The sequence below is a fragment of the Bipolaris maydis genome (assembly GCF_028858645.1).
Source record: "Bipolaris maydis strain C4 unplaced genomic scaffold PSV08scaffold_14, whole genome shotgun sequence".
NCBI classification, from domain to species: Eukaryota; Fungi; Ascomycota; class Dothideomycetes; order Pleosporales; family Pleosporaceae; genus Bipolaris; species Bipolaris maydis.
The window spans coordinates 88,630-112,635 of NW_027093870.1; the positions used below are offsets into that span (position 1 = coordinate 88,630).

The following is a 24,006-nucleotide window of genomic DNA, read 5'->3' on the forward strand; positions in this document are numbered from 1 at the left end:
TTCCCCATGACATGTGCATCAACACCGCGCCACAGCCACAGCCACAGCCACAACCACTCCCCCCGCCTCTCCACGCCTTGGCGCCGCGTGCATCAGCCACATCTGCCCCGCCACATCCCACCAGAGCTCCCATGACGGCAATGGCAGAAACCTGGAGAAAGGCGGCATCATGTGCTCTACAGCTGCCTCGTCCCAAGTGTCGCCATCGACGGCAAAATCGCCGTCATCCCTCAGATACACCCGCTCGATACGCGGCCCCATCTGTGCAAGCTCCCAGCCTGCCGCCGATACTTCCACTCGTCCGTGGCTCTATGACCTGATTGCCTACAGGCCCACTAGTCCTCCTCGGGACAACAGCTTTACGCGCATGCCGTATCCTCACGACCGAGTCTCTCTCTACCTCGCTCCATTTGCTCTTCTGGCCCGCGGCTGATCTTTTCCGGCTTTTTATCCCTCATCGCCTCGCGCCTGGGGACCCAAGTCGACCGGCTCGCCCACGCCTGCCTGGTAAGTCGTTGCACAAGAGCATCACATTGACTGCCCCAGCTCATCGAAACTCGACACTTCTGGACAAACAGCTATACTCTTTTAGTCCCCTGTCTAGCCCGGGTTGGCGCCACCAGGTAAGTCTTGGTCATTCACTCCTCCCGTCTGCCCCTAAACCGGTCACGTACCGAGTCGGCGGTCGGCTGCTTGGGCTGGCTGCTTGCATCCTCTTGCCCTGGTCTGCGGAGCCTTTCACATGCCCAGTTGCCAAGTGGACCCCTACCTAGTGCTGTTTTTCTCCGTCCGTCCTGGCTTTTATAATAAGACCATGCTGCCCATGCCCACGCACCCCGACACTCTTGACAACTCTAGAGTACCCATGCCGGCCTACTGTTTTCAAGACTGCCACTACTTTTATCGCAGTGCCTTGCGGCATCTCAACATTGCCACCTCCATCTCCCCTCTCTACGCCTAACTGACTCTTCCCGCCATGGCAGTTCGTAAATTCACCCAGCCCTCATCTCTGGAGGATACCCTCGAAAAAGCATCCAAAATGCCCAACGAGGAGTCGACTGCAACTCGTTCCGAGGAATCTGCAAGGAACAGCACACAATCCTACCCAGCCGAAGCACAAGCTCCCCTAGCAAACCATACCAATCCAAACTCGAGGCCAGGCATCACCTTTGCCCACCAGGAGAGTCTTCCCAAACTTCCCATCCCAGAGCTCGACAGCTCATGCAAAAAATACCTTGCCGCCCTCAAGCCTCTGCAGACACCGAAAGAGTACAACGACACTGTGCATGCGGTAGAAGACTTTTTGAAATCCGATGGCCCGGTACTTCAGGAAAAGCTGAAGAGGTATGCTAGTGGAAAAGCCAACTACATTGAGCAGTTTTGTAAGCACCTTTAGCATTGATCAATGTCGTCGTGCATGTGCTGACCACCACCACCAGGGTACGACTCGTATCTGAATTTTGACAACCCAGTCGTACTCAATCTAAACCCATTCTTCTTACTGGAGGATGACCCAACCCCGGCTCGTAACAACCAAGTCACTCGTGCAGCTTCACTAGTCGTCTCGGCGCTTGCGTTCGTTAGAGCCGTCCGTCGGGAGGAGCTACCTCCCGACACCGTCCGTGGACAGCCCCTTTGCATGTATCAATACTCACGTTTGTTTGGCACAGCCAGAATACCAACTGAACATGGATGCCAAATTGGCCAGGACCCAACCTCGAAACACATCGTCGTCATGTGCCACGGCCAAGTCTACTGGTTCGATGTCATGGACGACAACCACGACTTGATCATGACAGAGAAGGACATCGCCCTGAATCTTCAGGTGATTGTTGACGATGCGCAAGAAGTGCCGATCCAAGAGGCTGCCAAGGGAGCAATAGGCGTGCTGAGCACAGAAAACCGAAAGGTGTGGGCTGGTCTGCGTGACGTACTGCACAGGGAAGAAGGGTCAAACAACTCTGATTGTTTGAACATTGTTGATTCTGCACTTTTTGTGCTCTGTCTCGACTACACCGAGCCACAGACTGGCGCTGACCTTTGTATGAACATGCTCTGTGGTACAAGCAAGATCGAGCGTGGAGTGCAGGTCGGAACATGTACGAACCGTTGGTACGATAAGTTGCAGATTATTGTTTGCAAGAACGGAAGTGCAGGTATCAACTTTGAGCACACTGGTGTTGACGGTCATACCGTCCTCCGATTCGCTTCCGACGTATACACTGACACTATTCTCCGCTTTGCCAGAACCATTAACGGCAGTGCGCCCAGTCTGTGGGCTTCGTCAAGCCCTGACCCTGCGAAGCGAGACCCCGAGAGCTTCGGTGATGTTCAGACTACACCTCATAAGCTCGAGTGGGATATGGTTCCTGAGCTGGGTACGGCCCTGCGTTTCGCCGAGACACGTCTGGCAGACCTTATCCAGCAGAATGAGTTCGCTACCCTTGAATTTCCCCATTATGGAAAGAACTTTATGACCTCAATGGGCTTCTCACCCGATGCATTCGTCCAGATGGCCTTCCAGGCTGCGTACTACGGCTTGTATGGAAGGATCGAGTGTGTATACGAGCCTGCCATGACTAAGATCTACTACCATGGACGAACCGAAGCCATCCGATCCGTCACAGAAGAATCGGTCGAGTTCCTAAAGACATTCTGGGGCGAAAATCCTGCAAGCCAAAAGATTGATGCACTTCGCAAAGCCTGCCAAAAGCACACGGAGAACACTAAGATTTGTTCAAAAGCCCAAGGACCAGACAGGCACCTGTATGCGCTGTATTGCATTTGGCAGCGCGCCATTGATGAGTCTCAAGATATGGCTAGCAGTGACGGCTGGGACTCAACACGAGCATCTAGCCCCGATGCTTCACGCGTTGCTTCACCCAACCGTAATTCGGCACATTCAGAAAACGGATCCATTTCCAGCTCGCCACCTCCTTCCCCAGTGCAGCACTCGATGCCCGCACTGTTCGCAGACGCCGGCTGGGATAAGATCAACACGACAATTCTCTCTACTTCGAACTGTGGCAACCCTTCGCTCCGTCAATTTGGTTTCGGTCCTACTTCCGCTGAGGGTTTCGGTATTGGTTACATCATCAAAGACGGTAGCATCTCCATTTGTGCATCCTCTAAGCACCGACAGACGAGCCGCTTTATCGATGCGCTTGAATCTTACTTTTTGGAGATCCGCAAGCTACTACGACAGATCAAACGCCGCGGTACTTCTACTGACAAGACGGCCACACGCGCACGCGAGGCAGAAGACAGACCACTGGCTACTCGACTCAAGAGCAGAGGCAAAATTATCCTCGGCGATGGGGCCAAACAACAGACGCCCTCAGAAAGCGTAGCAGACGACGAAGAAGACGATGGTCTAGGTGGATGTAGGACTCCCCCTTCCCCTCCTTCCCTTTCCCTCGGCGATGCCTCAAGTGTCGATTCCTCCTCTTCTGCTTCTTCTTTTCCACCTATGCACCTCCCGCCGACTCCGCCTCACTCTCCGCCGTTTAAGCCCATGACGGCGGTCTTGTCGAGCTCGCAGAAGAAGCCGATAGCTGTTTTCAAGACGGTGCGAGCGAGGCAGGGGACGCAGGGAGCATCTGCAGCCAAAAAGAAGCCAATTTTCTATTCTTCTTGATATCCTGTTTCTCTTTCATTTCCAGATTTCTGCAATTTAGCGTTTCCATCTATCCTGCAAGATTTGTGCCCAAGACTTTATTACCTCACGTTTTCTTTACCCCCCCCTCCCCCCCTCCCCACACATACTCACATTTCTTTTTTCAAAGATTTCATTATACTGATTATTGCTCTTCTTGTGTATAGATGGCTTCTTCGACGCGGGTATGCTCCGTCAGGCGCTCAATGCCAACCGAGCACAAGTCGAACCCGTCGAGCGCGACGTGATTCGCAGAAACATTGGGAGGAGGTTGAGACTGGCCGAGTACTAGGGATGTTATCTGGTGGGGATAGTATAGTACGAGCGGTTGTTGGAAATGGTGGATCAATATACTGAGCAGATAGTATGTAGATGGAGGAGAAATGCAGTATGTTGAAGTCTTACGCTTCATTATTGTATATTTGTACATAATGGTTTTGTATATGTGAATGCCATTTGACGAAAGAAGAGTAATCTCTGGAGTTTTGAGACTTTTTTTTTCATCTTTGACTTGATCTACAGATTGTTAATCTTGCTTCGTGTCAGACGTTAATCCATTATCCAAGTTCATTTGCTCAGCGTGCCTCACGATGTCAAAATTCAAATGAGCCTTGTCTCACCAAGTTTTCTCGTCATACACTTTCTTTTCATGTCCTCTTACTAAAATAAGGATTGGTATGGCTGAACACGCAGGGGCATAGTATGACGACGCACCCGACGTAGAATTCAACTCCTTTTGCTGAGCCACTGGAACAAGTAACAGGCGTGGTCTTTGAGATGCAAGGCAAACAATACAAGAGACAAAATCATATCTGAATTTTTTCGTATATGTGTACATAACCCATCAAAAGAAAATGTCATATCCATATTCACATTTACACAACAACCCGCGCACAACTACATTGTGAGAGCCCATTTGTAAAGAACCCCCTTAGGCCTTGCTAAACCCAAGTTCATACAAATAGCCCAGCACCAAGCGTCCATGTTGCAACACGTGGTTAGGGTCCATGTGCTCCATGGTATCGTTCGGAGTATGGATATACGGATTGCGGTACCGGAAGTCAGACTCAAAGACAAACGAGGCAGGGTATCCACTGCGCATGGCGGAACCGTGGTCTGAGCATGCATAACCGCACGTGCTGTTGACATAGGTGATATCGGTGTACTGGATCAACATCAGCATTGTGTATTCTTCTTTCTTGTCTCCCTCCCTTTGCAGCAAAAAGAGGGGAAAAGGTCTAACGGAGGGGGGGGGGGGGGGGGGGGGGGGAAAGAGAGGAAGGGGAAAAGGAAACCAAAAAATTTACATACCTCACCAATCACTTTTACCAAATACTGATTCAAGACGGCATCCGTAAAATCCGTAATCAGCCCAAAACTCTCGGGCTTGCCCGCATCCAGCGTCCCCTTTGTGTACCCCACCATATCCTGCTGCAGCATAGCCCAGATCTCTCTTCCTGCGTTCTTGTACTGCGTGAAGATGTCTTGGCTCCCGCGGAGACCGCCCTCTTCAGCGGCATACCAGTGGAACTCAATCGTGTTCTCGAGAAGGTTGTTGGAGCCTGCAAAGGCCGAGTCGGTGAGCAGCACGCGCAGGGCCTCGAGAAGAAGCATGGAGCCGCTGCCGTCGTCGTCGACGCCCGGGGCGCGGCCGGTGAGGCGGTTGGCCGAGTTGATGGAGTCGAGGTGGGCGCCTACGACGACAGTGCGGTTGGAGCGGCCTTGGATGCGGGCTATGATTGAGTTTTGCGGCCAGAGCGAGTGGGGGAAGGCAGAGGCTGTGACGCCCGATTTGTTGGCTTGCTTGACCACGGCTTGGACTTGGGCGAGGAGCCACTGGGCAGCGTCGGCGCCAGATTGGGTTTCTGAGAAGCGCGTGTGGAAGGTCGAGTATTGCTCGAGGTTTTTCTTGATGTTGGCCCAGCTGAGCGAGGGGAAGAGGCGCCGGATGTTGGTGCTGTATTGGAAGGTGGATGGGTAGGCGGCCGCGCGCGTGACGGCTATGGGTTCGGCGAACGAATCCGTAATGTCGAAGAAGTGGCTTCCACAACCGCCGCCCTGGTGTTATAGTTAGTAAAAATAAAACGAAAGGAGCTGTAGTTTAAAAAAAAAGGTGTTTCCGTGGGGAAGAAAGGGAGGGATAATAGACAAGTGTTTCAACAACCACCACAAACTCACAGTAGCAATATCCCACCTCTCATCCTCAGTAATCTGGCGCGTCTCCCCCGGCGCAACTTCAATCGTAATACTCCTCGCCGCATTGCTAACTCGCTCGGGTCCCTTGGCCAGCGCAGCAGTAGCGCAAACAGTTGCGAGAAGACCAAGCGACTTCATCTTGTCCTCTCTTTCCTTTGTCCCTTTTGAAATCTTGACTGAGAAAAAAAACACGGCGGCCTTGTTTCTTACAAAAGGCGAGAAAAAGAAGCGAGGATAGAGAGAAGTGAAGTAAAAGAAATCAAACAAGAAGCAAAATAATCAACTCCAATTTATACTATAGTAACCCCCCTCACCTCACCGTTACCCACCCCATCCCCGTCCACAATCCCCACAAAGCCAACAATACCCGGTCCACTCACCCAAAAAAAAGATACATAAACACACATGTTTTCAGCATCCGCATCATGCCTATTATAGCTTCACCAGCCATCTTAGCCAATAAACATGCTGCGCGGGGATCCAGGATAACCCGCCAAGCAAGTCTTGGGTACCGCATATCCATCTTGTCGCTTTCCTAATCCGGCATGGTGTACCGTGACGCATGTGTACCACAAGAGGCAGGTCTGACGTACAAAGAAAAGATGATGGCGGGCGAGAGGACCCGAAAGTGGGTAAATCAAAGTACATTCATATTGTTTTGCTGACGGGAAGGGGGAGGAAGAAGAAGGTGGAGGAAAAGGGAAGAAGCTTGACTGAGTGACTAATAGGTAATAAGTCCAAGGGGGGAGTTATCGTAACATGACCTTTCAACTTGAATATTTCGCTTACTATCCTTCTTTTTTTGTGCTCTAGTATAGTATGTAAGCCACCATATGCCTGCCTACCTGCAACATGTGAATTTTCTCTCAACATGATAATTTCAAACATGATAGTCTTTTTGGAGTGAGGTAACAAAAAACTTTCGTCACGACAAGAAAATAACAAGACAAAAAAACCTTTCTCTTTCATCAGCAAACTCCCGCGCTACATGCAAATGAATAAAAGTGGGTATAAGTGACAAAAGACTATCCGTCTATACATCTTGACGCAATATAAATGCCACCAAACCTGCGCTATGCTAAACCACACTTGGTTCTGGGGCCCGACAAGGTGAACAATGAACAGAAACGATACGAGTGGTCCGTCTGTTCGCGAAAGTTGGTTCTGTGGCCCTGCTCCTACTACCTCCGGCCCTGTGTCACCTAGTTAGCAACTTTGGAATCAAGTTTGTTTGGAGGGAAGCTGACGTACTAAGACGCTTGCGCCTCCTCCAACAGCGGCTCGCTGTTTTCCGAGCCAGCCTTTGGGTGCTTCGCTGCGTCTTTGCAGGATAACCGTGTTGCTCAGCAGTCGCTGGTTCATGTCGTACCACATCGACTTGACCAGCGCGTTCTCTCGCCTGAGGTTCTCGACTTCTTGCTGAAGTTCGGCCTGTTTTTGTCAGTCTTTTGCATGTGAGAATAAGTGGCTGGCTGCCTACCGAGCCCCTTTCTGCCGTCTCTGCCTTGGCCATTTCGAGTTGCACTCGTAGTGACTCGTTCATATCGAGCTGATCTTGGAGGTCCTGTTATACGAGTTAGCTTTGATCCTTAACGCATTGCAAGAAATAAGAGAAAGAAGAAAAAAATCGCCATGACAAGTATACTCGGGCAGCTAGGCCAGGGACAAACTTGCCACATAGTCGTTGAGAATCTGATCCATGCAGTACTCATCCTTGCACATTGCCGGCAGTTTGCTCGTCTCTGGCAACGCTGGTGGCGCCATGCGATCCCAACTAGTTTGTCCCGTACCCGCTATCGAAGTCGACTTCTCCAAAGGTGATTTGTTCATCCAGGCGTAGCTGTTCTGCGGCAATTCCGGTTGCACCAGAGTGGCAGCAGTCAACGACGGCCGAAGCTGATATCGCTTCATGGTCATGACAGCCGCGTCAAAGGCAGAAGAAGAAGATTTTGTATGGGAAATCTGCTTGTTACTTACTTTTTTCGCCTTGTCCAGGGCTGCCTCTGATGAGAGGACAGTCTCGGCGATCTCTGAGCTCGTCGCATCCAAGACTCTGGGCTGTGTTTCTGGAGGTGCCTTGACAACTGACTCTATCATTTCGCGCATCTGCTGTATTGTCTCGACCCTCTTGAGTTCAAGCAGCTCTGGCGGGAGGTTGTCCCGGTCGAGCAAAGCTGCTCGCAAGAGACCTGACTTTTCTGCGTTTGCCAGTTCCAGCTCCCGTAGTCTGTCATTAGTTCGCTCTTGCAGCACCAGCAGACGCTCGTGCTCCTTTTGCATGCTCGCCGCCCGCACATCGTCATCAATGTCAGCTTCTACAAAAAGGTCAGCGTGATTGGTTTGTGCATGTGCGTCACGTGACCTACTCCTATTTAGCTCGTTGCGAAGCTCTGCCATTTGGAGATCCTGCTCCCGCAACCGGCGACGAAGTTCCTCCAGTTCTGATTGGGCTGTTTGAAGCTTTTCATTTTGTTCCAAAAAGGGCCTGTTTGAGACACTGTTTAGCTTGGTGAAAACAAAGACAATCATAGGAAGTAGCCCTTACTTTTGACTGGTCTCATCCTTCTCCGACATCATATCCGACCGTAGACCCAAGTTCTCCTGCATTTGCTTGAGTGTCTCACTTTCTAGCGACTTCAAACGGGCAGTGAGAATGTCGACTCGTTGTTGCAAGGCAATAGCATCTGCACTGATCCGTCCTTCAGATGTGGGCTTCACTTCGGGTTCTTGCGAGTTTTCGTCTTGCGAGAGCTCATCTTCTAGACTATCGCCTTGGTTTGCATGGTTTGCAGATTCTAGCTCTCGTATCCGCTCCTCGAGCTCCTGCTTAGCATCCTCAGCCTTGTATTGTAACTCACGTGTCTGCTCGAGTTGTTTCATTAGCATCAGGTTCTCATGCTCGACCCGCGTCCGCTTCCCCTTTTCTTCGAAGATGGCTTGCTCGCCGTTTGCCAGTGTCTGGCCGTTTTCCTTGATGATGTTTTGTAGAACCTCGATTCTCTCCTCGACGTTTTCCAGCTGGGCCAGTCTTTCGCGTGCTTGCTGGTGGTCCTCGCGTAGGGCCTCTAGTTGCTTCGTCTCTTTTGTTAGGGATTCAATCTTCTTCTTAAGATTCTCATTTGCTTTTGCCTTTTGGCTCAACTCGTCACGTTCGGCCTTGACGACTTGCAGCTGGTCGCGCAGTTCTTGCTTTGACCCTTCTTCGGCCTGCAACCGGTCAAGGCGGCGTTTCTGGCTGTCCATGATCTCCCTGGCGCTGGCCAGGTCCTGCTCCAGCTGATCAATATATTGGCGGTCACGCAACAAGTCATTGCGCAGGTTTTCGACATCGTCCGACTCTTCTCGCTGGGCCTGGCCGGCGCGGACATCGAGGTAGGCACTTGCTTCGGCGACTTCTTCCTCGAGCTTGGCGATGCGCTCTCGTGACGCCTTGAGCTCTTCAGTCAGCTTCACAACCTGCACCTTTAATGCCTGGCGGTCCTTGTTAGCCTCGAACAACTGCGCCTCCTGTTCGAGTTCGTTGCCTGCCACGGACGGTTGGCCCGAGGCTGCACGTGTGGGTGACCGATAACCTGGGAGGATGGGATCTGAAGTCAGTTCTGCATCAACACCGAGTTCCGACATGCGCTGGTCCAAGGCCTGCATTTCCTGGATGGCTTCTGCAATGGTTTCGGCCGTCTTGGTGCCGAGTTTGGGCATGACCTGCAGCATGCGCTGGTTGCTGCGGGGTGAAAAGCAGGCAGCGAGCAGGACGGCCATTGTGAGTTTGGCAACGAGCATAGTTGATCCATCACGGGCGCCCGTCTTCAGGTCTGGTATCATGCGTTTTGTGAGGACGGGCAGCTGCTCGCACTCTTCACGGATATATGTTGACGTGGTGCGCTCGATGTGCTTGAGATTCTGCCATCGCGGAATCCAATTGTCCGATTGGCGACGGTGGTTTTCTTCGAAGTTGGGTAGGGACTCGTTGAAGTAGTCGGCATCGATATCGTTGAGGATCTGCCAGAGAATCTGGCCATCCTCTAGTTGGCTCAGCGTCGTGATTCTAAAGGGCAGGTCGAAGGTATTGACCTGCAGGCAGAAAAAAAAAGTCAGCTGCATATTCTCGGGAAATAAGTAGAGTGGAGAGAGGGCTGGGGGCATACCCAGTCCAAGAGGGCCTTGAGCAGCTCGGGCTTGAAGTCGTCCATGGTTGGGGCAGTCGCGGGGCTTGCCAACCCGCGTGGGTGTCTAGGGGAATCAATGGATCAATGGCGATGGCGATGGCGATGGAGGCAGAGTCGAGCGTGGCCGGCGGGCATGTCGAGGCGGACGGGCAGTTTGCAGTGACTTGTAGACGGCGCTGCTCCACCACGCACAGGCTTGTTCCCAGCTCAGGACGTGTCGACGCGTTGAGGGTGAGGTTGGATGTGTTGCCAACGCTAGGCCGGAATACAGCACACACTTGCGCGGGGCCGCGCTTCACCGCTGTGCCGTGCTCGGATCGCGACAATGAGGGCACTGACGTCGTCGACGATGGCCTGTCCTAGCCGTTAGTCTAGAGTTGCACCTCGCACTGCTGCCATAAGACACATGACGCGCATGTCACGGCCGAGGGCGTCGCTCTGCCACGACTCGCACGTCCCCGAGTGAGGCCAGCCGTGGCGGGGAAGGGGCCGCTGCAGGGCTCCACCGCCCTGTCCGCCCGCCCTACTTTATCGTCGAGGCGATATGGGATGGGAGACGCGCCTGGGTGTCTGGGTGCCTGTGTCTGTAGTATGTCAAGCCAAGTATGCACGGGGGCATGTGTGTATACTGTATGCACGTCTACATGCAGTGACTACTATTTGCTTTTACATGCAGCAATACCATGGCCAACTACCTACATGACCTTCGTACTGCCGTCCACCACCATCACCACCTTTGCCCAACGCCAGCCCAAAAACGCCCAATATTCAAACCCAAAGCCCATAACTTGTCCCTCGTACAGTCTGCCATTCTTCCGCCCACTGCCCACTGCCCAACTACTCCTTGTTGTGCTGCGTTGTAACGACACCGTCCTCCTCAATCTCGCACTTGTACACATTGCTCAGTGTAGACACCAGCTCCAGTGCAGATGCAGGGGCCGTGGCCGCGAATCCCTTGATGATGTTGTACTCATATGTAATCTCACCTACACACCATCGTCAGCAGCAGAACTCAACGTATCGCTGGCCCATCAAGTGCCCAAGCAGACAAAAGCCGGCATCCCCACTCACCCTTTGCCTTTCGAATAGCCTCCTTGCTCTGCTCCACAATCTCATCCGGCGTGTCGTTTGGCCAACTGATGATGACACTCCGCTGCGGCGCAAGCCCCATGGCTACGGTCGCAAAGAGCGCAACACCAAGTGGAATAAGAGCAGTGCGCATCGTCTTGCAGCCACGTCTTCGGATCCGTGCGGGTTGTTGTTGCGTGCGGATATCTATCGCTGCGAGTCGTGATGTTCAGGCGACGTAAATCGTTGTCGGACACCACAGAGGCTGAGTGCTGGTACAGGACTGTCTCGGTGCAGTTGGTAGAAGCGCTGTGTGTAAAGTGTCTGAGTGTGAGTATATGTCGGCTAGGGGTAACAAGGAAGGTGTTCAGGCTGTCTTGGAGAGGCTCCTGCTAGAAGCGGAAGGCCGAGTGTCACGTCATGGCGTCTTCCCAATCCAACCGCTGGAACACTTCTTTGCCCCTCGTCATTTCACCGCCACCCAACCAACCATGCCGTCTCTCACTACACTACCACCAAAGCACCGTGGTAACACTCGTTCTTTTCCCTTTCCCGCCTTTCCACCCATGTATACAGTATAATCATTTCACCACCACCACATCATCATCACCCATCACAAAAAAAACCCAAAGACAATGATACATGATTCTGTTGATTCCATTGTCTACTTGAGACTTGCCACCTAGCTCCAGGCTCACGACAAGTGGCCATTGCATCCTCTCCTTGTATTCGAAAAAACGCCGCCTACGTGGCGACCATGCTCGTGCCCGTGCTACCAAAGTGCTCATGCTCAACGTTTCTTTTAGTTGCACCAAGGCGCCGTCTTCATATCGACAGTCCATGCAACCAAAGCAACGAGGGAATGGGGGTAAGGGGAAAGCGAAGGGATAGAATACAGGTCATCCGAAGGAAAAGGAAAAAAGGGAAAGGGAAAGCAAAGCAAAGCAAAAACACATACCCCAGTGTAACTCGTGTTCCATGCGCCAGAGTATGCCAGTGGATGCCTACGCTCCGTGATGATGATCGTGTAGCCGTAGTGTACAAGACCAATTTGTCAAATACAATGAGCGTCTTGACGAAGGAGCACAAACGCTCCAACCCAGACCCTCGCAGACAAGATTGGTCGATAGAAGGAAACTTTTCAATCCGCCACATGACTGAACCCCCGACACCAATCCAGCAGAATGACGACCATGCTGCTGAATCATGTGCCGAGGCGTTTTGAATGCTTTTTGACCGTACCATGGTTCGTCAAGTCATAAGGTCGTCCAATATCTTCCCCTCATCCTAGAACCACTGGCCGTGACCACCGTTGGCCTGTGCCACACCATACGGCTGTTGCGGTTGCTGGTAGCCTTGGTTGCTGTTGTTGTGGACAGCGTTGTGCATGTGGTGTGGAACCGAAGCGTTGCTCAAGCGGTGCGGCTGGCGGTGCGGCTGCGGAGAGAGAATGTTCGGGCCGTAATTGGCGTTGGACGTGTACATGGGCGCTTGGTACTGAGGGCCATATGCAGAGCTTGGCTCTGAAGAGCCCTGTGCAGTACCAGGAGATGCATGTCCAGAAGAAGTACGGCCTGCGTATGCGGCAAGACGGCTCTCGCGCTCAGCAACCTTGCTCATGATGCGGCGGCCGTATGGAGTCTGCCGAATGGACGGGAGGATAGGGCGCATAGCCTCAATGAGGTGGACACACAGCTCTGCGGGCGCAAATTCCAGCGCAGTCTGTATAACGTAGTTGCCGTACGAGTCGCGCATGAGCTGCTCAAGCTGCTCAACGTCAAGTAGCTCCTCGATCATCATACCCTTGACATGCGGTTCCGCACAGCGGATGCACTTTTCAATGACGTTGGAGCTAAACTTTTGCTTGGACAACTCGCAAATCTTGCCCTGGAAACCCTGGCACATGGGCGTCGTGAAGGAGGCATCGTTGAGGTCCAAGATGTACTGAACAACATAGTTGCCAAAGGGGTCCTGAACCAAGTGAAAGCTGTGGGCCGTAATCTTGCGAATAAGGTCGACTTTCTGGAAGCCAGAGGCATGGTCAATGCAGCGCTGCAGGACGCAGCAGCCGTGGCGGTGGGTGCCGACAGTGATACAGTGTTCACCTACAGCATCGAAGATGAACTGGGCATCTGGAGACTTGAGGTGGTTGAGGCATTTCTGAATAACGTGGTTACCGTTTAGATCTTGAATGAGATCAACAACCTGTCCAGACAAAGCGCGAATGATCATTTGTGTCTGATCGTCGGTCGAGATGAACTCAATCATCTTCTGCAGTGCGCGGGTGCCATGCTGGTTGAACGCAATCTGAACCATGGCAGGAGCAGCGTTGCGCACAAGAATGTTGCGCTGCTCATCGTTGCAAAACTCCAAAAGCTTCTGGCAGAGGTAGTTGCCAAAAGGGTCAGTCATGAGCTCAACGACGTGGGGAGCAGTTTCGTCAAAGATGATCTGGATGTTTTCCGCGTTGCGCTCCTCGAGCTTCTTCTGCAGAAAGCGGCATCCGTGCTGGTCCTTGCACAAGCTGTAGATTTCCTGACGCGGCATAGTCTTCAAATCGTAGTTCATATACTTGTTCGCATCATTTTGCAGACGACGGCTCTGGATGACGCGAGCCTGGCTGTCTTGAACGCGGCCTCCTGGCCCATACGTAGCATAAGGATTGTACTGCGGGCCACTGCCATACATGCCGTTGGGGGTGTACGCAGAGGGTCCGCCATACTGGGGCCCAGGTCCCGATGCGGGACCAAGGTTAAGGTTGTTCATCGCGCCGTTGAGCATCGATACTCCATAGCCATAATAGCCAGGGTTTGCGGCTGCAACACCCGAGTACTGCGACATTGCTGGCGGACCAACGTTTGCTGAAGCCCCACTATTGGGAGCAGCTGAAGTAACAGAAGAGCCGAACGGGGCGGTACTTGCGTGGATACTAGGCTGGTATTCAGATTCGCGGTTGGCCATGGACAAGTCACGACTGTTGCGGTTCGAAATCGCGTTCTGCGGAATACGGCCAAGGCTAGCATTGTGGTTGTGAAAGTGCTGCTGGGCATGAGACGTGAAACCGATACCATTTGCCCCATTCATGCCAGCGTTGTTCTTCAAGGTCGGAACATCGTTGGTCGAGTAGGACTGAGTTAGCTTCGGCATAGCATTGGTCGGGCTGGCGAAACTGAACTCAACGGAGCGACGGTTGTTGGTCAAATTTTTCTTAGGCGTGGTGTCAACGTTGCCGTTGCCGTTGGATCGAACAGAGTCATATTCGTCAACTTGAGGAGCTTTGCGGAATGTGTTAGCAGGAAGCGACTGTTGAGCCTGACGATGACGGTAACCATTCCAGGATGGGAACTGGGCGTCCGGGCTAGGGGGCTGGGAAAGAGCCAAATCAAGCGCAGCAGAAGACGCAGGAAGCTTCGTACCATTACCTGCGCCGTCGCGGCGAACCAAGACAGGAAAGTCGTCCTTGGTGTTGCCCATCTGAAGAAAGCTGTTGCGATCTTGGGAAGCACTAGGCCTGTCATCTTGTCCGAACAGAAAGCCAGCAGTGTCAATGTGACCCAATACAGAGGAAAGGTCTGGAAGGTCTGGACGACTGCCGTAATCCGTTCTAGTCACAGGCATAGACATGCGATTGTTCCTGTTTAATTGCGTCAGCAGTTGTTAGGAGGTAAAGGTGAGATGTAGTTACACTTACTTGCGAGCCGCTGGGCTCAGCGGGGTGAAATCGTCATTTTCAAAGTCGTCGTGGTCCTCCTCAGAGTTGCGTCGAGAACCTGGCATGGAATGAGACGGATAATTGTTGTCGTGGCCGCTACCTTGGATGTTTGAAAGGGGAGAGGTGACTTGGGAGTTGGCGCGGCTACTGCAAGTGATCATACCTGGTGTGATGCTAGACATGCTAAAGCGGTTTGGACGCGACAGCGCAGAAGGAAAGCCTTTGCTTTCGCTGTACTCTGGCGGCGTTGTTGGCTGGCTATGGGCCGGCCCGCCGTACTGGGCGTCGTTGGAGAAGCGATTGGTATCAGCTTCGCCGTGCTGGGCTTGGAGATTAAGCAGCTCCATTTCAGCGTCAAACCGCCGTTTGGCTTCTTTGAGGTACTCGTGTTCGATCCTTTTCCTCTCGAGCTAGTCGGTTGTCAGCCGGTCAGGCGAAGGCAGAAGCAGGTTTGTTGCAAGGCAACAGCGTCGCTCTTAGCCTAGGACTGTTGAAAGTAAAGACAGACGAGAACAAAGATGGCAGAGAGAGAGAGAGAGAGAAAAAACAAGTCGTGTGCGACAAAAGGGACGTATAGTGGTGGCGCTAGCAGTACTAGCTTGTGAGAGTTTGTTTATAGAGAGAAAGACAAGGTGAAGGCGTTTATCACATGTTACATCGTGGGGGTACCGGTGCAAACGAACTTAGCGGATGTAACCACCCAGCTGGGTCCAGGGAAATGAGAGAGGGGTGTGGTGAAGTGAGAGACAGCAAAAGGCTCGGTGAAGTCAACTTACCACTTGGAGCTTATGATAGGTCTGTCAGGATTGGTCGTTAGCCCCAACTCTTCTTCACCACGCAGTTACACGACTAAAAAGTATTCACGCCAAACACCAAATCACGGCTGCGGCTTGAGGCCAGATCCATCCACGTGGTTGTGGCTGCTGCGCAACTTGAACATGCGAGGCACCCTTGAGCGCCAGCGCCAGCGCCAGCTCCCTCATCCCCCAACCATACTTGTACGAGAATGTCGACATACCGCAGTTGTAAATTCGGTCGGCTCTGCCGCCTGTCTGCGTTGCTGGCCGATTGGTGACAATGGCGTGCTCAGAGTCGGGATGTTGTTGGTGGTGAAGCGGCGATGCAGGGTCGCGCGGCCGTCGCCATTCTGAGCGGCGCGATTCAAGGAAAAGAAGGACGAGTCTTCGCGCGGAGACCTGAGGCCACTGCCTCCGCCGATGCCTTGGTAGGCCATGCTGAGTAGAAAACTAGAAATACACTGAGATCCAGGTCAGCGCGAGGGTCGTGGGAGCTGGTGTGGGGGTTTGGCGGGCGGTGTGATGTTGGGGTTTGGGAGCCGCGGCAGCAGCCCCCTCGCCCCTTGGAGTACTCAGATGGACGCAGCAGACATACATGATAATTCGTACACAGGGCAAATGCCCTTGGAGGCCTGGAGCGAGGCGCTGGAGGAGAGGGTGCAGTGCAGAGGTTAGACGGATACGGTGTTGGAGGATCGGAACGTAGGGTAGGCAGGGACGGAAGTCGCTGTAGTGCGGGTCGCAGCAGCACAGCAGCAGCAGCGCGCACTCGACGGCCTATGCACGCAGCGAGTCGTGGCTAAGGACAGGCTTGGAGAGTCTGGAAGTATTGGCCAACCGTTCAGACTTGAAGCGCCGAAAGGGCAAGTCGACAAGCAAGCACATATGTGGAGCGTCGGCTTCGCAGGTCAAGGTCAAGGTCAGGGTCCATCAGGGGACTGTGGCGCGCAGCTAGTGTTGGATGGGATTCCGCATACGTTGCGCTTCTGCTGCTGGTTGCGTCCTGTGCCCGGTAGAAGTTTGGGACCCTCCAGTTCCCGCAAACCCTGTGCATGCACCAGAGTCGCCCCGTGAGTACATACTTACATAGCAGTAGTCTATTAGTAGCATCCCGCACCAGACACTCAAGGCGTCGCTTGGGGGTGGCCGCCGCGTCTGATGCCAACCACCACCACCACGACCCGTCCGTTGCGACCAACCCCCAACCCCCAGCCGGACACGGCGGCGGCGGGTCTTTGGGCGGCGTATCAGGGCGGCAGCCATGGTGCTTGGGCTCGGGTTGATGGCCACAGCCTCGCCATTCTTTGCACACGGCCCACCCGACGTCGATATGCGCGGCAAACGTGCTTCTGATTGCTGCCCTCGAGCGAGTTCCAGGCCCCTGGCGTGGGATGGTGGTGCCGGCGGGTGGTGGGCATTGCATGCCCTCACGTCATCTGGTAGCTCATAGCCAGCCGGACCGCCCATACAATCCGCGCAATGAGGGGCAGTGCAGCCTCCACACACTCATAGCCCAGGCGGGGCACCCGTCGCTTCAGTCACAGATGCAGATGCATGCCGCCCTCGAACGGGAAGAGATGTCGTGCACGACTAGTAGTATGTAGTGGTGGCAGACTGACTGACTGAGGGGGGCGTGGGAGCAGTGTCTTGCTAGCACTCCAGGGCTACGACGAGGGGGCTACTCGGCGTAGAGTACTTGTACATACTGTGTACATACTTGGACATGTACACAAATACATAGATACATACGTATGTAGGTAGATCCCTGGCGTCAGCCGGCTGCTGACTTGGACCTCTGCCAGCCAGTGTACACAATCACGTACACATATCTGTATTGGTATCTTGCTCCTCGTTGCGACTATGTCGATCTTCTTTGACAAGAGGCGCCCCGCCGTCCAGCACAACCGATGCGGTAAGGCGGGCTTGACCGGTTGCGCTCGCGTTTCAAGTCTGAGGGCCAGGCATTTTCCCCGCACGCCTTGCATATCCCAATCACAATGGGATACCCTCGAATCCATGGCACCGGCTAAAGGCACTCCGAGGCGGCGGTGCTCCTATCGCCATGTTGACAGTGGTAACGCAGTCGAGGGGAAGAGAGGGAGCGAGAGACGGTCGCAGATGGCATCAAGTCGACAAACGGGGACTGGCGGGACGTTCTGGTCGAGTGGCTCGTAGTAGAGTAGTGTAGTCGACTGCCCCGCGTGCGGCCGAGCTAGCCACGGACCAATCGGGCCCGGTTCCCAGTCATCGGTACTTGTCTCGACCATACACACCCTACATCCACACAGCACATGGCATGTACACACTTGTATACGCACACACCGGCGCGGCTTCCATTCCCATTTGCTCTACACCAGAGGCCCAGTGCACACGGTCTTCGGGATTGATGCAGGGTGCCAGTCATGGCACCGTACATGGCCGTGTGCATGCATAGCTGTAGTCGCAGAGCAGGCGCATAGCGTTGCGCCCCAATTCCGCCCAACAATCCCAAAAGAAACACAACCCGGGCGGCTGGCATGCTTTTGGGTGCGTACTTACAACGTACTAGGTAGGAGTAGATGCGCTTTACTGCCGACCCGTGCCATTCGGAAGTCCGTATGTGGCATGGATTCCAGCAGATGCCGAGTCTGTCTTGCGGGTCGAGTCTGCCAGTTGCATTGTTGACAGTGGTAATTACGTCACCGCCAGGCCACCCTAAAGCGACGACTATCTTCCACTTCGACTTTGTCGTTTTCCATGTCTACTTTTTGCACGTCCAAAAACCCTGGATATCGCGAGTACATGCCATCATCTCACCTTCGCCATGACTGCCAAATCAAGTCACACCAATGCATTGCAAACACATTGGCCTCCACTTCCCTGCTCCATGTCCCAAAACGCTAAGCACTTCTTCTCTGCATTGACACTTGATAAACGTTGACAGAGCCCACGTACATGCTGCAGAACAACTATGCATGAAGGTAATACAGACTCTTCAGCTGAACGGTGAGCGCTCGTATAAGCAAAGCCGAGGTCTTTTCTTGACGCACACGGAAGAGCCGGTCGAATCAGGCTTGACATTCGCGTGTTACCTTACCCCCTCTTGATGCAGCCGGATCCGCACTGCTCTTGTCATTTGAAAGTGAGTGCCAGTGGCTGCCACTATATATCCACATAGGGCCCATAGCCAAACCCCACCCATCATCTGCATGCTCCACAGTCATGTCGGCGGCACTACAAAACTTGGTCAGCCTTGTCGCGACATCTGCCAGGCGCGTTGCGCTCAATCCCATTGTGACCACCGCTCTCTTGTGGATACTGACAAAGGGCCCTCTGCAACTCCGTCGCCAGCTCACCACTAGGATCCCAGCTCTTCGAGATCCAACACAATATGCGCGGATTGTAAAGGCATTGAAAGTGTGTCTTGCGTTGGGAGCAGCAAAGGTTCTGAATAAACAGCTGAACCACGTAGCTCTGAATTCTGGAAGACTCCGAAGTGACAAGGCAAGGTGGAACTGGAACCGCGAGGTTGCTGTCGTTACTGGAGGGTGCTCTGGAATCGGGGAGCTTGTGGTTAAGAAATTGATCAACAACAATGTACGAGTTGCTATCCTGGACATTCGCCAGCTACCCCCGAGCCTGCAGAGCGGCAAGTCTTACCCTTACACTACTACCACGTGTTTCATATGCTAATTTTACTAGTCGCAAACGTCACATTCTTTGCTTGCGACATTACTAATCCCAATGCCGTCTATTCGACTGCAGAAAAGATCAAAGCGACTCTAGGCGCGCCTACGATTCTTGTCAACAATGCAGGCATTTTTGTACCCCATACCATCTTGAACACCTCTGATGATGATCTCCGGAGGATCTTTGACGTCAATGTACTCAGCAACTGGTACACTACCAAGGCGTTCCTACCGGATATGCTTCAGCATAACAAGGGTCACATTGTGACAGTTGCGAGTGCGGCGAGCTTTGTCGGCGTCGCTGGTATGGCCGATTACACAGCGACCAAGGCAGCGATTTTAAGCTTCCACGAATGTCCGTCCTCTGTCCTTGTTCTCCTATGCTGCAATAAGCTGACCTGTGAGTAGCGCTCAACCAAGAACTCAGGCATCAGTACAACAGCCCGAATGTGCTTACCACGTCGATCCACCCTAATTGGGTGCGCACGCCTCTGATTGCACCCGTCGAGGACGAGCTTAAGAAGCGCGGCGCCTCTATCACTGAGCCGACTGTTGTCGCAGACTCAATTGTCAAGAGCATCATGAGCTGTAGTGGTGGACAGGTCATGTTGCCAAGCGATATAAGTAAAATAACTTACGTCAGAGGATTGCCGAATTGGCTACAAGAGAGCATCAGGAACAGTGTTAGCAAGTTGATCAACAATGACCTGCAGTAATCAAGGGTACTTTATGTTTCAGCTGGGGCGTCTTGCACACACACACTATGCATGGGTTGGTAGGGTATGATACGACCGCCATAGTTACCACTCTAGGGACAAGACATGTAGCTTTCGGCGGCACTCGTGCGGCAAGGCCCTTGTGTGGTGACACGGACAAGACTGGCCGACGCTGAGATGCCGCTTTCAGTAGGTTTGAGGAAAAAGTGTCGAAGACTGCATGCAACGTGCCGTGTACGCATGAGGTGTGTGTGGGTGCTTGCCGTACTTCTGCCGTGCTGCGGTACCATTCACACGCCTACGTACTCCTAGTGGCTCGGTGGATCGCGCAACAAAACACCGAGACGGACGCGTCGCGTTCTCCGCCAACAAGTCACTTTTGCTTCCACATTGAGCCAACAAAGTCTCAACCGCCATTTCCCAGTCGCATTGATTCACCACCACCATGGCAGAAGCACAGGATGACGTCCACATGGACACACAGGACATTGAGGACGAGACGCCGCCCTCGGACGTCTTCATGGCTCCGTCAATTTCCAAGCCGCAACTTCTGGGTGGCCGGTCTTACTCGCATTTCTCACCCATACCCAAGCAGATTGCAGATGACATGGCACGAGAGGTTGTCTTGGGTGTCGACGAAGCAGGAAGAGGCCCCGTATTGGGTACCGTTACTCCACCCGTCTAAGATGATGACTGTGACTGACGCAATCCAGGCCCTATGGTATATGCCCTCTTCTACTTACCAATCGAACTACACCACTCCCTCCTCGCCGATACCCACCACTTTGATGACTCCAAGGTGCTCAAGGCCGATGTCCGGTCTGATCTCATGCGCACGCTCTGCACCCAAGGCACCGATCTCTACAAAGCCGGCGGGTGGGCAACGCGGTTATTGTCTGCACAAGACATCTCTGCACACATGCTACAACCATCCGTGTACAACTTGAACGCCCAAGCTATGGATGCGACGATTGATTTGATCAAAGAGGTCCTGGTCAAGGGGGTCAACGTCAAGGAGATTTACATTGATACAATCGGCAAGCCCGAAATATACCAGAAGAAGCTGGAGAGAATATGGCCAACCATTAGCATCACAGTCGCAAAGAAAGCCGACAGTCTATATCCAGTCGTGAGCGCAGCCTCGGTCTGCGCCAAGGTTACGCGCGATGCTGCACTAGATGTGTGCTATGAGCCCTATCACAGCCGCACCGATCCAGAAGCCGAAGATGGGGCGCAAGTCCAAGCCGCGTGGGGATCAGGGTATCCGGGAGACGCGCGCACCTCAGCATGGATGAAGCAGAACATGGATCCCCTCTTTGGCTGGGGTAACGAGACTCGCTTTTCCTGGGGCACAGCCAAGGAAATGCTTGAGGGGAAAAAGGCCGATGTCAGCATCGACTGGCCGGCGGAAGACGATGGGAATGATATGCGAATGACGGACTTCTTCAACGGAAAAAACGAGGCAATCAGCAATGAACTTGTAGACTGGTTTGGAAAGCGCGTGACGGAAGAGATGGAAGTGTTTTGATTGCCTTTAGGTAACGCAAGGCATCCTTGCGCAAACAGCATTGCTACCGAAAGCGGCGAAGCACACGACACTTGTTGAACACGACCATGGAAATTACTTTCTCGGACACATCTTGACTCTGTGCGTAAGGCTGGTCTACACTTGTCGTCTGGGTAGAATACCCGGGCGTCTTCGTCGGTCCGTTGAGAGATTTGCACCGGCCACCAACAAGGTGGGTTATCCAACGTCACACGCTCACATGCACATAGTCAGAACCAGTCAACCCACGACGAGTCCAAGCGCAGCCCGCGCCCTTGAAGTAAAGCCGCATTTGCTGACAAGGCCCTTTATGGCGCTTATGTCAACAATCCGATGCGAGCCAAACCAAATAGTGCGCTTCAGCACATACCCCTTGTTGGGACCATTTCCGTGTCTGCGTGTGCTTTACGTCTATGCGTCTCATTCTGCACAGAGTCCAGGCGTGCACCTATTAGTGTTGACGCTGGCCTTACAGCAGCCACTGGGCCGGATGCAGAAAAAACTAGTCATACATAAACGCTCTTCACTTCTCGTTCGGGTCTGTAATTACGTCGCTACAAACAATCAACAGGCAGCCGCCATTTTCGTACCTTCTTCCCACCTTGCACAAAACCTTGTGACGCTGCGATTGGATTTTAACGACTGTGCCACCTTTTTTTTACAGTATCGCCGTCTAAATATTGCCATGACATGGTGCAGTAGAGCTCGCGACAATCACACATCCTGGATCCATACGAGTGCGACAGATAGGCAGCATACGAAAATGTCTCGATCAAGAAGCAACGAACCCACAACTTACCACCGCACACAAAATGATAGTGTAGCGATGCAGATTTGCGAAGGCGGACGAAGGGGTGGTGTTGCTGCACGGGGAGAAGGCAGTCATTCCACCCTACCCAGCAAACGAGACAGCAACATCCCGTCGCATCGATGTTTCCTACTTTCCGAAGACGAAGACAGCGATTGGGACCCGTATCCGCCTTCGCCACCGCTCTCTCCTAAAACAGTTGTCATCGAGCCAAGATCACGCTACAGCCAGCGTACAACCGCATTGCACCAATATGGCTCGGCGAAGCGGCGGCCAGGCTGGAAACCGAGTCTCAAGGAAGAGTTACTACGCAGAACATCGATGGATGCTGCCATGGGTCATTCTGAACCGCGAGCCAGCATACAGATGGGTCGCAACAGAAGTAAGACGACAAGACTGGATTACACGGCCGAAGAAGGTGTAGAGATTCAGCGACCACAACGAAGACGCGGATCAACCCTGTTGCATCCTTCCTCCCCAATCATAGGGCCAGCGATATTACACGCAGACGCTCCACCAACAGACATCCAACCGCCGCCACAATACCACCCTTGTTTCGAGAACAGCCCAAAAACTCTTCTACGCAAGGGCTCCTCGCTACTCCACCCGTCCCCACCTCTAAGCGACGCAGAATCGGAAGCCAGCATGCGAATCGCGCAGCTCAAAACAGTCTTATCTTTTCCCCCGAGAAAGCAATGGTGATGAAGCGATGTAGTTGTTTGTGTGTGTGTGTGTGTGTGTTTTGCTTCATTCACCCCCTCATCGCTTTATTGCTGATGTTTACACGAGTTGAGCTTTGCTATGATAGATGCGGCTTTTTACGACACCACAACCCTTTTATGCTATTAGACATCTTTGTATATAAGTTTTTTTGTGAACGGCTTTTTGTTTCGTAGTTGGCTATCGATATTGTGTATATAAGTACAGTATAGACCGGTTTTACCCGCTTCTTTTACTACATGTCTTTTTTTTTCTTGCTTCTGCGCTCACTATGATGCTGTTTTGTTAGAGCGAGTTTAGAAAGTAAAAGCCGATACCAACGATGAATGTTTGGTATTCGCCCAAATTTCACTGAATATTTGCTTCTATGTTGGTAGAACTGCCACCAAGTATCACGCACCACACATCTCTGCCCCCATTCCCCTAGCCCGCGGAGTCGCGGCTTCAGGGGCGCCAGAAACAACCCATGTACATTGTTGAAATCCGTGCACAATGCTGCATCAGTTGAGCTGCTGTATAGCTTGGGCGGAGGACGCTGTGTGATGAATTATTGCATATGGTTGGTGAGATCTGTGGGTGTATTGTTGACTTGCCAACTTTGAGTGCGTGGGTGATAATAGAAGCGGCGGGGGAGCAAAATGGTTGGGGAAACTTCCCTTGTTTTGCTGTGTAACCCGCGGAGGGAGTGGGAGTGAGTTTTGTTATTCTTCCCGCGCAAATGGGTGTTTTGTCTCTTGGGACTTTGACGGTATGTTCTTTCGAGGTTGTCGGAGTGTGTTGGTTTTTGCCTGCGCCATGTAGTAAAGGTGTGTAGATGTCAGAGATAGTAAGAAGACTGGAGGTAATGTCTTCGGTGCGTGCAGGACACGACATATGCGTAATGATGCTTGCACAGTTTGAACTCCCTGCCTTTTTTCGTTATCATCTGCAATGCTGGTCACAGATGAAATCGTT

General features: G+C 52.8%; 8 protein-coding genes across 8 annotated transcripts; 4 read left to right on the forward strand and 4 right to left on the reverse strand.

Annotated features, from left to right (window-relative positions):
* Positions 1-976: 976 nt before the first annotated feature.
* On the forward strand, positions 977-3,947 carry PSV08DRAFT_187748 (Choline/Carnitine o-acyltransferase-domain-containing protein; the record flags this gene model as incomplete). Its single annotated transcript, XM_014224962.1, has 3 exons — positions 977-1,382; positions 1,440-3,383; positions 3,823-3,947. The coding sequence occupies 3 exons, from the start codon at positions 977-979 to the stop codon at positions 3,945-3,947; spliced, it is 2,475 nt and encodes an 824-aa protein (XP_014080437.1).
* Positions 3,948-4,586: 639 nt separating this feature from the next.
* PSV08DRAFT_404619 (uncharacterized protein) lies at positions 4,587-5,989 on the reverse strand (the record flags this gene model as incomplete). Its single annotated transcript, XM_014224963.1, has 3 exons — positions 4,587-4,820; positions 4,967-5,713; positions 5,834-5,989. 3 exons carry the CDS (start codon positions 5,987-5,989, stop codon positions 4,587-4,589), a joined length of 1,137 nt encoding a protein of 378 aa, XP_014080438.1.
* A 625-nt stretch (positions 5,990-6,614) lies between these two features.
* On the reverse strand, positions 6,615-10,041 carry PSV08DRAFT_208637 (uncharacterized protein; the record flags this gene model as incomplete). The annotated part of the gene is made up of 7 exons (XM_066092076.1): positions 6,615-7,044; positions 7,103-7,282; positions 7,332-7,415; positions 7,829-8,166; positions 8,218-8,336; positions 8,397-9,922; positions 9,997-10,041. The coding sequence occupies 7 exons, from the start codon at positions 10,039-10,041 to the stop codon at positions 7,033-7,035; spliced, it is 2,304 nt and encodes a 767-aa protein (XP_065948174.1). The 3' UTR covers positions 6,615-7,032.
* A 575-nt stretch (positions 10,042-10,616) lies between these two features.
* PSV08DRAFT_327487 (uncharacterized protein) lies at positions 10,617-11,450 on the reverse strand. The gene is made up of 2 exons (XM_014224965.2): positions 11,089-11,450; positions 10,617-11,003 (listed from the first exon to the last, which is right to left on the reverse strand). Exons 1-2 carry the CDS (start codon positions 11,237-11,239, stop codon positions 10,855-10,857), a joined length of 300 nt encoding a protein of 99 aa, XP_014080440.1. The 5' UTR covers positions 11,240-11,450; the 3' UTR covers positions 10,617-10,854.
* An 891-nt stretch (positions 11,451-12,341) lies between these two features.
* Positions 12,342-16,280, reverse strand: PSV08DRAFT_13773 (armadillo-type protein). The gene is made up of 7 exons (XM_014224966.2): positions 16,190-16,280; positions 15,816-16,055; positions 15,574-15,594; positions 14,961-15,207; positions 14,777-14,855; positions 14,502-14,719; positions 12,342-14,360 (listed from the first exon to the last, which is right to left on the reverse strand). Exons 2-7 carry the CDS (start codon positions 16,029-16,031, stop codon positions 12,373-12,375), a joined length of 2,769 nt encoding a protein of 922 aa, XP_014080441.1. The 5' UTR covers positions 16,032-16,055; positions 16,190-16,280; the 3' UTR covers positions 12,342-12,372.
* A 2,515-nt stretch (positions 16,281-18,795) lies between these two features.
* Positions 18,796-20,197, forward strand: PSV08DRAFT_365206 (uncharacterized protein; the record flags this gene model as incomplete). Its single annotated transcript, XM_066093088.1, has 3 exons — positions 18,796-19,222; positions 19,276-19,617; positions 19,671-20,197. 3 exons carry the CDS (start codon positions 18,796-18,798, stop codon positions 19,976-19,978), a joined length of 1,077 nt encoding a protein of 358 aa, XP_065948175.1. The 3' UTR covers positions 19,979-20,197.
* A 168-nt stretch (positions 20,198-20,365) lies between these two features.
* On the forward strand, positions 20,366-21,675 carry PSV08DRAFT_208644 (ribonuclease H-like domain-containing protein). Its single transcript, XM_014224969.1, has 2 exons — positions 20,366-20,640; positions 20,692-21,675. Exons 1-2 carry the CDS (start codon positions 20,424-20,426, stop codon positions 21,504-21,506), a joined length of 1,032 nt encoding a protein of 343 aa, XP_014080444.1. The 5' UTR covers positions 20,366-20,423; the 3' UTR covers positions 21,507-21,675.
* A 612-nt stretch (positions 21,676-22,287) lies between these two features.
* Positions 22,288-23,034, forward strand: PSV08DRAFT_250903 (uncharacterized protein; the record flags this gene model as incomplete). Its single annotated transcript, XM_014224970.1, has 1 exon — positions 22,288-23,034. One exon carries the CDS (start codon positions 22,288-22,290, stop codon positions 23,032-23,034), a length of 747 nt encoding a protein of 248 aa, XP_014080445.1.
* Between the last annotated feature and the right edge of the window lie 972 nt (positions 23,035-24,006).

Coding starts and splice junctions, on each gene's coding strand:
- PSV08DRAFT_208644 (XM_014224969.1), top strand. CDS start 20,424: ATGGCAGAAGCACAGGATGACGTCCACATGGACACACAGGACATTGAG. Junction 20,641..20,691: donor AGGAAGAGGCCCCGTATTGG/GTACCGTTACTC, acceptor GACGCAATCCAG/GCCCTATGGTATATGCCCTC.
- PSV08DRAFT_13773 (XM_014224966.2), bottom strand. CDS start 16,031: ATGGCCTACCAAGGCATCGGCGGAGGCAGTGGCCTCAGGTCTCCGCGC. Junction 15,595..15,815: donor CGACCGAATTTACAACTGCG/GTATGTCGACAT, acceptor CAATCCTGACAG/ACCTATCATAAGCTCCAAGT. Junction 15,208..15,573: donor CCTATCATAAGCTCCAAGTG/GTAAGTTGACTT, acceptor ACAACCGACTAG/CTCGAGAGGAAAAGGATCGA.
- PSV08DRAFT_327487 (XM_014224965.2), bottom strand. CDS start 11,239: ATGCGCACTGCTCTTATTCCACTTGGTGTTGCGCTCTTTGCGACCGTA. Junction 11,004..11,088: donor GGCTATTCGAAAGGCAAAGG/GTGAGTGGGGAT, acceptor GATGGTGTGTAG/GTGAGATTACATATGAGTAC.